At 36.7% G+C, this 11,408-nt stretch overlaps 1 protein-coding gene across 1 annotated transcript; it reads left to right on the top strand.

Moving 5' to 3' along the window:
* Positions 1-4,702: 4,702 nt before the first annotated feature.
* Positions 4,703-8,076, top strand: LOC122093330 (probable inositol transporter 2). The gene is made up of 6 exons (XM_042663640.1): positions 4,703-4,949; positions 5,631-5,701; positions 6,231-6,566; positions 6,652-6,759; positions 6,837-7,436; positions 7,513-8,076. Exons 1-6 carry the CDS (start codon positions 4,814-4,816, stop codon positions 7,981-7,983), a joined length of 1,722 nt encoding a protein of 573 aa, XP_042519574.1. The 5' UTR covers positions 4,703-4,813; the 3' UTR covers positions 7,984-8,076.
* The last annotated feature ends 3,332 nt before the right edge of the window (positions 8,077-11,408 follow it).

Raw genomic sequence — 11,408 nt, 5'->3', positions numbered from 1 at the left:
GAACTCCATTGGGAAGACACTCGAGTCATTGCTTTACGTAGGAAAATGAGTCATTATATTAGATTTACCCCTTACTTTCTTCTCTCATCCAATTGGAAAATCTGATGAACATAATATGAGCTTGTTATTGCTCCTTTTGGGTTGAGCTAGTTCTCATTCTCTAGTTTCATTGTTTTGATCATTTTTGGTCATTTTTGTTTTGGGGCCTAGTGCCTCAAGGTGGTATCTTGCCTTCTAAGGTTTTCTTTATTGTTTTCAGATAATTTTTATTCACCAAAAAAAAAAAAAAGAGAAGGGTTTTATGCACAGCCATGCATGTTCAAAACCGTTGATTAGAGATGAGGATCTATGATGTACCCCTCAACTCCATCCAAGGCACATAACCTCTTCCTTGTTCCGTAAAATTAAAGTACAAAATTCAAGGGTTTTGGACAAAATTACTATAGGATTTGAGATAGAAACAAAAGGCTGATTTTTTTTTTCAAAGCAAACTAGATAAAAATATTCAAGTCATATCCAAAATAGTTAGAGATCGTTTTTAACCCTTGCCATTTTAGCCAAATCCTTAACCTTAGCTACATAAGTACTGTTTCTCTTTAGACAAAATTTTGGATAGGATTGGTACTGGTTGAGTTCCACATATATAGGTTTTGCTACCCAATGCAAAAGTTTCAAAGCTTTCGTCCTTTCCATGTCCAATAAACAACCAATTATGTCTTCATCACTCTAAATCAGGTCCACTTTCCATCCCTCCCTCCTTGCTCTCCATAGACCCGATAGCAGCCCTCACAATGCAGCTTCATCACTTTTTCCTATCCACACATAGTTAGCCTGAAATAAGATACACTGGTTTTTATGGAGAAAGCAGAAAGCCCACCCAGCCATATTCCCCTCTATTGAACTCGAAACTACTAGAATTAAACTATCATTCTGAAATGGGGAGATAGGAGACTTGGATGGAGATAAGCAAGATATCACTTGTGTTGTGGACTTTTCATTAATCAAGCCATTACTTATCCAAAATTCAACTTGTCTAACTATACTGTATGGATTTGATTCCTGTGGTTCCAAATAAAGTAGTTGTTGGGAAATCGGATCAAATGTTGTCATTGGTGGCAACAGTGTGATGGTTCTAGTTCAATTTGTTTGGTTTCGGTATCTTAACCAAATACACTTGGATTTGATGATTGAGTTGGTTATGAATTATGGGTCAAAATTTGGGTTCAATCTTGAACCAATTAGATTGAATCGGTCCTAGTAGTCCATTGGATATTTGGATTGAATCTCATTATACAAACAAGGTGGTTTGATGAGGTAAGAAAGCATTATGTATATGCAATGGGCCAGCAAGCTTGAATGTGTCTCTCTTTTGAGTAACCCCTTTGATTTAAAATCATAAATACAATAAGAGTTCTACTATGACAAGGAATGTATGGCAGCATCAACAACCTCTTGGTTTTGAGAATTAGCAAAGCACATGAGTTGATGAGGTAATTAGAGTTGGGCTCAGTTTAAAGAAAAATAAATTGAGTTTTATTAGAACTCTCAAAGCTCATGGGCGGTTGGTAGCGAATTCCAAATATAAACGATTGAGATGGGATTGGCTCTCGCATGAGTAAAATACAGCAAGATTTAAAGGAGTTAGAAATAAACACGTTGCTGAATTGGAGACTATTGATTGGTTCAAATTAGGAGTTGAAGTGCTAGAAACCAACATGAATTCAGCAAGGTTTCTACAGCAGTTTTATTTGAAGATGAAGTCTAGATTTCTAATCTCATTCGTGTGCAGCAACTGCCAAGTGTTGGATTTAGCCAGAAGAAGAAAGTGAAGTTAATACAAAGAAGAGAGGATAGTAAGAGTCTGCCTCATGTTCAACAACTGAAAATTGGGAAGTGGACTTCAGATTGGATTCTTTCTCGCACATATGGACATCAAAGAAATAAAGAGCGCCCAAGAATGAATAGAATTTCAGATCATGGAGGATTCTTTCACCCTTAATTGATCCACTCGGCAGAATCTGGCTTCTTCAAGTCATCTTTTATTTTCAGCAATAAAAAGAGATTTCATGGGCAAAATATGTAGCCTCTCCATTACTAGAAAAAACGAGAGAGAAAGAGAGAAAAGGAGAGAAACAACCTTAAGAGAGAGATCCAAAAGGTCGAGATATTAATGGTTTGAGCATGTTCAAGTCTTCTTCTATATGTCAAGTAAGCAATCATCAACAGGATTACATAGGCTGAGGTAATCCAGATCCCTATTTTTATATTCTAGAGTTTGTATATTGTTGAAAAACTCTAGATCAATGATGTATTGGGTGGGATTTTATTTTATTGATTTAAAATTGTGAACCTAGCAAGTTGGGGCTTGTCTAGGGTGTGGGGTTGTTGCCTTTGTCTGAGTTGCAGCTCAGATTGAAGCAGGGATAGGTGTTCCTGGACCATTGTAGTGGTTGAAAAAGTTGAGTATTGGGGAAATACGAAACCCTATATGAGTATTCCTCTGTGGATGTAGGCACGTTGACCGAACCACGTATATTTGGTGTTCTTGTCTCGCATTTACTTTTCTACATATATTTGAAGTGCGTGTTCTACAGAATAATTGGACATTGTCAGGTAGACCCAGCCACACTGTGGTGTGAGATGGACGTGTCGTTGTTTGCATGATTGGTAATTATGGGATTGCCCCAGCCAATATAGAACTTGGAAATTAGAAGTTTTATTGGGTTACAAATAAGAAAATTTTTGAAACCACTGATTCATCCCCCCTCTCAGTGTCAACCTGGGAACATCAGTAGCATATGATCATAATTTTTTATAATAAAAGAGCTAGCTCTTTTTTTGGAATACCACAAGATCTAAAATAATACATAAATCTCTGTTAAAAGAAGAATGTTGAAAAGCATTAGGTTTGGGACCTAATGGGCTAGTTGCCCATAGTCTTGTGGAAAATTCACACTCAAACATAACATGCCATAATGATTCTTGCTGATTATGGAAAAAAACACATAACTGGTTAATATCCACCCATTTCATTAGTTTGTCCTTTGTTGGAAGTCCTGCATTGATAGCTCTCCAAAAAAATCTTAAACTTGGGGTGAATATATTGATTTTCTAGAAAAACCGCCACCATAGTGAGCAAGCATATGAGCAAGAGCACCAGTGTGAGCATACATTGAATCGTGTTAGTGAATTCGTTAAAAACAATGTAGCCAATTTAGTTGTCAGAATTCCCACCTTGGATAATTTGCATATCCACTTGTCTTTCAGAGGAGGCATGTAATTGAGCTATTCTGTTGATGATTGAACTATGAATCAAGAATTTAGTAAATTAGTGCATCCCATTGTCCCTCCAAGCAAAACTAATACGAGTCAGTGCTGCATTTAGGTTATCATTTGTGCAGACAAGTTCTATGGTGGTATTCTTGTGGTCCACAATCCATGGGTCATTCCAAAAAAATGTGTTGGTTCCATTTCCTATTTTTTGAAGAACAATAGACTTGAGATAGGGTAGAATTTTTGCAATGCTATTCCAACAGATCGAACCTCTCATATTCATCGTTTTTTCGTCAAAAAATGGACCTTTTGTTTAAATATTTTGATTTTAGGACTTGGACCAATAGACTTTAGTCATTGTCTAACATTCTCGAGCCCAACTTGAGAAGAAGGGCTTTGTTGTGAATTTCAAACTTCCTTATACCAAGACTCTCCCACCCTTTTAGGCAAACAGATTTTATCCCATCCAACTAAAAGCAACTTTGTAGAATTATCACAATCTCTATTCAAGAAGTGGAGGTAAATTGAGTCCAGTTTGCTGCATAAAATCTTTGGTAAAGCAAAACAAGACATTTGGTAAAAAGGAATGGAGGCTAGGGTAGACTGAAAAAAGAATGGTCAAAAGATTAGATTTCAACATCGCCAACTTTCTGTACACCTTATTAATGATATTAACAAAGGACTAATGACATCTTTTATTATAAAATAACTTAGTACCTAAATAAAAGGAATCACTGTTCTTTTCATTTATTCCTATGGTCTTGCACAAAAGAGTTTTGTTCTCACTCTTGATGTTAGAACTTAAGCCTGGCCCAGTTTTTTCATAATTAATGGTCAATCCAGAAAGGTAGAAAAAAGTCCTAAAATACTAACCGTATTCAGATCCTCCTTGGTAGCCTGCAAAAGGCTGACATTTGATAGTGAGAAAAACCCAATTGCTAGAAAAAATCAATGAAAGCTCAGAGATGTCACAGAAAATAAATGGAATGATAAAGAAGTTAGAAAAATGAAGTGGCGACTGTGACCCACCCTTATTATCCAAAAAATAAAAAATAAAAACTGTTACCCATCCAATCTTTACGAAGCTTCCCTCCACCAATTTCAAAAGGAAACCCCAAATTCGAAGGGTTTCCCGGTGAGTGAAAAGCTCTCTCTCCTCATCTTATCAAAGCTTGAACCTCTGTGGGTCACTGGGCCTACTTGTTTGGTGCTTATCTTCTTTTATAAGATTTTACTGCAGTTTCTGGGAATTTGTTTGGGACTTCGTGCCTGTTGGTTTCTCCTTGAACTGAGGAATGGGGATTCATTAATTAATCCAAAAATAATTATATGCAAAGAGAAGGAAAAAAAAATTAATCAAGTTGACTTTTGGGTTCCTCTCCTATAAATAACACTGCCTCCAAGGCTCTAAGACTCCATAAACCTTCCTTGGATTCTTCTCACTCTCTCTCTCTCTCTCTCTCTCTCTCTCTCTCTGATTTGTTAGTGTTTGTATCTGTTTCTACAAGGATAGTGTGGTTTGTGTATGTGTGCTTGAGTCATGGAAGGAGGAATACATCCAGGAACTGATGTTTCAGCTTTCACAGAATGTTTCTCTCTGGCATGGAGAAACCCATATGTACTTCAGCTTGCTTTCTCTGCTGGGCTTGGTGGTCTGCTCTTTGGTTATGATACTGGTATTTGTTCTTCTTCTCTCTGTAGTATAGTGATTTAAGTCTCTGTTCATCCCAAAGTCTTTAGTTTTTATTTTCTGTTTGTGTGTGGTTCTTCACTGATGCTTTTTACCTGAAATTCTAAATAACCCATCATTTTTTTTTTTAATATAAATATTTTTCTCCATGCAACAGACCAGAGAGATACAGCAAGAATACTAAATTCATCTATTTTATATTTGTTTAAGTGATCCTTCATTGGTTCTTGTAATGGAGTTGAAAATCATTTTATCCTTCCTATTCAAGAGTTCTTTTATGATTTTTTTTCAGCTTGATTCTCACCAGTGATGCAATGTCTTTCATCTTCTTTTATCCTTCTGGAGATCTGTTTCTTTGTTATGTTGTTTGCTTGGTCTGTTTTAGTGCAGTTGGTTTGGAGGTGACATGGTACTCCGTCTTAGGAAGCGAGGTCCTGTGATCAAACCTTTGCCGCTGCACCTAACTTCTTGGGGCCACCGCACGAGAGTTTTCATCTCGGACTGACCTGGTCCTGTGTAAGGGGAATCACAGTGACCCCAAGAATTAGTCGGGTCAAAGATCCAGACATCCTGGGTATCAAAAAACAAGAAATAAAGGAAAGAGGAAAAAAATAGTCTCTGTTTGTTCTGCTGACTAAATTTTCTTTCTTGATTTTTGGGTCTTCAGGGGTCATTTCTGGGGCTCTTCTTTATATTAGAGATGACTTCAAGGCTGTTGATAGGCAGACTATTCTGCAGGTGAGGAAGTGCATTTTCCCTTTTTCTCCGTAAGAAGTTTCTTATCTTCATCATAATTCACAAGATTCCTTTTTGAATTCTCTTCACATTTAAAGCTGTGCTTGTTATGCATTCTCAAGATAGATTCTGGCTCTACAACCCATTCCGAAACTTGTTTCTTCTCTAATTTTTCATTGACTCAGAATCTATTCCAAGATTGCATACCAAACACAGCCTTAATTAAACCATTGCAAACCCACTTCAAGTTCCTTTTTCATGTCTCACTAATACCCATAATACACATATCTGAATGGTAATCTAAATGGCTTCATTAGCCAAGTTGATCCCACAGAGTCTATAGTGAATTCATAATTTTTGAAAAGCCTTCAAGAGTTTTTTCTCTTCACTGTTTCAATTCATCATCCAAAGAGAAAGGAAGTACAGTAGTTCTCAAGAAAAACAAATTACCATTAGCTTCTTCTCTTAATGGATCTCAAGAATGTAAATTTCTTACTGACCATTCATGGTGATATTATATACATGTTTATAGGAAAGTATTGTCAGTATGGCAGTCGCTGGTGCGATAATTGGTGCTGCAATTGGTGGATGGATGAACGATCGATTTGGCCGCAGGATCTCAATCCTGGTTGCAGACTCTCTCTTCTTCCTAGGAGCTATTGTCATGGCCTCTGCTCCCAACCCAGCTCTACTGATCGTCGGTCGTGTTTTTGTGGGTCTTGGTGTTGGTATGGCATCAATGACATCTCCACTATACATCTCAGAAGCTTCTCCTGCTAAAGTCCGAGGTGCCTTGGTTAGCACCAATGCTTTCCTTATTACTGGAGGCCAGTTCCTATCTTACCTGATCAACCTAGCATTCACCAAGGTAATCAAGCCACAATAGTGTACAGTAATAGTAGTAATTAACAAACAAAACACTTTAACTAACCCATCAAGGTTTGATTTTTCAGGCTCCTGGGACATGGAGGTGGATGCTTGGAGTTGCAGGCTTACCTGCTCTGTTTCAATTTGTATTAATGTGGGGTCTTCCAGAATCGCCACGTTGGCTTTATAGAAAGGTTAATATTTTTCATATTTTTTATTTTGTAAGTTGAAGCTTGAGCTCCATTGCTTCTTATGTTCTTAAATTATACAGGGAAGGGAAGAAGAAGCTAAAGCTATACTGAAAAGAATCTACCCTACAGATGAGGTTGAAATAGAGATACAAGCTCTAAAAGAGTCTGTTGAGACAGAGGTCAAGGAAGAAGGATCATCAGAGAAGATCAATTTTACCAAGATACTAAAAACCAGGACAGTAAGAAGAGGACTTGTAGCAGGTGTTGGACTACAGATCTTCCAACAATTTGTGGGTATTAACACAGTTATGTATTACAGTCCCACCATTGTTCAATTGGCTGGTTTTGCATCCAACCAAACAGCTCTCCTACTATCCCTTATCTCAGCGGGTCTCAATGCCTTTGGCTCCATTATCAGCATCTACTTTGTAGATAGAACAGGAAGGAAGAAACTCTTGATCATCAGTCTAACTGGTGTTATAATCTCACTAGCTCTTCTTTCGGCTACGTTCCATGAGACCACGGCACACTCGCCTCTGGTTAGTAGGCAGGAGACAGCCCACTTCTCTGGCTTAACCTGCCCAGATTACCAGTCCACCACATCTGCTACTTGGGATTGCATGAAGTGTTTGAAGGCCTCTTCTCCATCTTGTGGCTTCTGTGCATCTCCAACCAACAAGGTAAGTTAAAATTTTCATCTTCTTTTCTTCATACCATCTTATCTAGTTCTAACTTTCTTGTTTATTACTTTTGAAGGTATACCCAGGGGCATGTTTGATCTCAAATTCAACAGTGAAGGGTATGTGTCAAGGAGAACATAGGCTATGGTACACAAGGGGTTGTCCTAGTAGATATGGGTGGATTGCTTTAATTGGATTAGCTCTTTACATCATATTCTTCTCTCCTGGGATGGGATCTGTTCCTTGGATTGTGAACTCAGAGATATACCCCTTGAGGTTCAGAGGTGTTTGCGGGGGAATAGCTGCCACTGCTAACTGGGTTTCGAACCTGATCGTGGCTCAGTCCTTCCTAACCTTAACACAGGCAATTGGGACATCATGGACTTTTCTAGTCTTTGGGTTGATCTCTGTAGTTGCTTTGTTCTTTGTCCTGGTTTGTGTTCCAGAGACCAAGGGCCTACCAATTGAGGAAGTTGAGAAGATGCTGGACCGAAGAGCTCTACAGATTAAGTTCTGGAGAGAGAACTCTGATGATTTTAAGAAGTAAGAATTTATATGAAGAATGTTACAGAAAAATCTTAGGGCTAATTTGTATAAATACCCTGTAAATTAATAAGAAAGGGTTTTGAACAGCAACATATATTTGATTTGTTTTGGTCTGTCATAGTGTGATAAATTGAAGAGTGCTTAGGGACTTGATCAGTGGGTCTTGATACTCTTGTATGATCTCTTATGGCCCTTGAATCCTGCACAAAAAATAAAAAAAAATAAAAGGGACAAGTTTTCTGTTCGGGAGCATCTCTAAGCTCAGACATAGGGGCTGCGAAATGACCATGTGCTCTCCTGATCAATTCATGAGCAAGTGCTCTCATTGGACAAGGCGCTGGCACAAGAGCCATGCTCTTAGTCAAAAAACATTTTCGTATAAAAAATGAGAGAGCTCCTAAAAGGCAGAGTGAGAACCAAAGGAAACATACATGAAAGCATCAATAGAAATGAGATTTCAGCCTTTTATGAGGGGTGGAGTGGATATTTTCTTCCCAAAAATAAATAGAATTTCGAGGATCTCTAGAACACTTATTACATATGGAGAAAACATTATCATAATGGAAGTTTAAACAATCTAATAAAACTTGAAAAATGTTCACAAGATATGCACCTATACGATTAGCTACACCATGCTTGGATGAACTACCCGAAAAAAAAAAAAAACCACAGCCCAAGCCCACAAATGCCTAATTTGACCACGAATTGTCTCAACATGCCAAGAGATTAAGAGGACCACCAGGTCAGCTACCTAGAGGAGCCCTTGTTATGATTGGGCCACCTATAACCACTTGCCTATGAACTAATATTTTCCCCCAAATGCTTAGGTTTAAAAAAGAATATATATATATATATATATAAATATATACCATTTCAACGTTTGTTTCAGGCGTTCGAAGTCCTCTCCAACCACTAGGCCGCCCGATGAGGCATCTGATGGCTGAGGAAATATGCCCATGTGCTGTGATACATGTCTATATCAATCCTCCCAATCGCCAAATGCCTCACTGGGTGGCCCAACGGTCGGAGAGGATTTAGATGCTCAGTTTTTGTCATCAGCTACTAAAATTGACCAATTGTGGTCTTCTCTTGTCAGAAAATAAGAAGTTAGGGTTTTTTAGACATATTTCTTAAAAAAAAGTTTTTATATTTGTTAGATTTCCTTATTTTTCTTGTTTTCAATGTTAATATGTTGTATACCCTCAGCGATTGTACTTATTATTTACTCTTTCTTTTTCAAATAAAAATAAAAAATAAAAATTGTTGCTTACGAGGTTACCCTTAAACGAAGACTTGGTTCATTTTGCCGGCCTCTTTCTTCTATAAAATGGTCTTTCCAGTCGTTTCCTACCTAAAAGAAGGTTCTTCCTTCACGCATTCCTTTACCTTGATTACCATCGAGAGAACCAATTGCCTTTACCATTCATTGAATCTAAGGGTGTCAGTTGGTACGATATTTAATGATATTTAGTATGATACAACAAACTAAGGAGTAGATATTAAAATCATATATTGTACCGAGAAGATTCCTATGTTTCAATACCGTACTAATGATATTGTGTTGGGTTAATACGGTTTTTATAGGGTTTTTATTTGGTATAAATATGTTGTCTTATTTCGTATCAATACGTTTTTGGTATGGTTTTTATTCAATTCTTTTTCCCATTTTTTATTTTTATATATATGTTGTTGATAATTCAGCATGCAACCAGTATGATTTTAAACCTCAAGGGATAGTCGAGTTGGCAAGGAACCTTCGTCTCAGGAAACATGTGGTTCTGAGTTCAGCTTTTCATACTTTTTTGGGGCCTCTCACACAGGGTGTTAAGTGCTCTTCACTACTTACAGTACAAGTTGAATGGTTCTCATTCAACCCCGATATGACTCAATCTATGCGGTTGTGGAGTCGATATGGGCCCATGGGACTAACTAAGCCTTAGGCCTAGATACCCGTCGTTAGAAAAAAAAAAAAAAAACGATTTCCCTATCGGATATGGATCGATACATATCGAATGATTTTATATTAAATATCAACGACGTATCGTACTGAAAAAAAAAACTCCATTTGATCATACTGAAATCGTTCAAAATCATTCGATTCAATTTTGACATTGATATCAAAATGACACCCTTAATCAATTATAAGCCATTTTCAATCTTGCTGAGATGTATTAGGAGACACAAGGAAATAGAAAATCTATTTTCTGTAAATCTGTTTTCATTTCCATTGGCTTCAACGAGTTTAAGAGTAGAAACAACTAATAAATGGATCTCATCATGAGTATTCATCGTATCTACAATTTCACAAGGGTTGGGTCTAGAATCAAGTGGATCATGAACTAGCTTTGTCTTTCTAGAGGAATTTGATCATGAATTTGAGATGTTGTACCTTAAATCTTATCACAAAATTGATTATCTCAAATTTTCTCTATAGCCTTAAGGGGAATCATTATCCAGAACAAAGAAGTAAAGAAAAGAAATGCAACAATAGATCCCATTGGTGAAAAGACGGGGAAATTGATCTCGAAAAGAAACTGGTCAATATAATCTCATCTAATAGAATCAAAAGCTTTATAAATATTCAATTTGAAGAGGACAGGAGGAGGAGGATTTTTCTTATGAAAACCTCTAATAATTTAATGATAAAGGAGGATATTGTCTCTGATCAGGAATGAACGTAGATTAATTATGACATATAAGAGCATCAATAACCAACTAAAACATATCAGCAATGATTTTTTACAATAAACTTATAAATGAAATTAGCAAGAAAAATAATCTAGAAAGATAAAACCTTATAAACCTCCTCAAACTTAGGAACAAGACATACAATAGTAGGCATTAGAAGTATTTATTTAATTATTTTATGAAATGCATTAGAAGGAGATTTATGTATTCATTTATTTATATTTTATGAAAGGCATTAGAATGGTTGGATTGGGATTTTATTCCACTTAAATGGTAGAAATTTGCAAGTATCCTTGGTTAAGAGAGTAAGCTATTCTCAAAGTTCAACGCCCAAACCATCTCATTTATATATTATTTATATCATATTTCAACCTGATACAACGGAGAGAGTGAGAGCTCGGTTAAAGGTGAGTCCAAAAGCTTTTTTTATTTTTTGTATTTACAAGCAATATTCTTGGTTTGGTAGGTAGAGAAAAATATAGGCTGATGATACTTTATTTTTTACGTGGTAAGTTGGATGGAATTGAAATATTATCATAACTATAGGATCCCCTAATCCCATAATAATTTAAAGTTTAAAATCAGCTAAGTGATAAAATAAAACATCAAAAAATTTAGAATTATGAATACAGTTTAGGGATTACTGAGAGGGTGTATGAACATACATAAAGGTGTATGCTAAATGCATGGGAGTATATACATGATTGATTTTCGAGTAAAAATTTTGGCCGGTGACCA

This window comes from Macadamia integrifolia, chromosome 11 (genome assembly GCF_013358625.1).
Source record: "Macadamia integrifolia cultivar HAES 741 chromosome 11, SCU_Mint_v3, whole genome shotgun sequence".
Lineage (NCBI taxonomy): Eukaryota > Viridiplantae > Streptophyta > Magnoliopsida > Proteales > Proteaceae > Macadamia > Macadamia integrifolia.
This window is presented reverse-complemented; position numbering and strand designations above follow the sequence as displayed.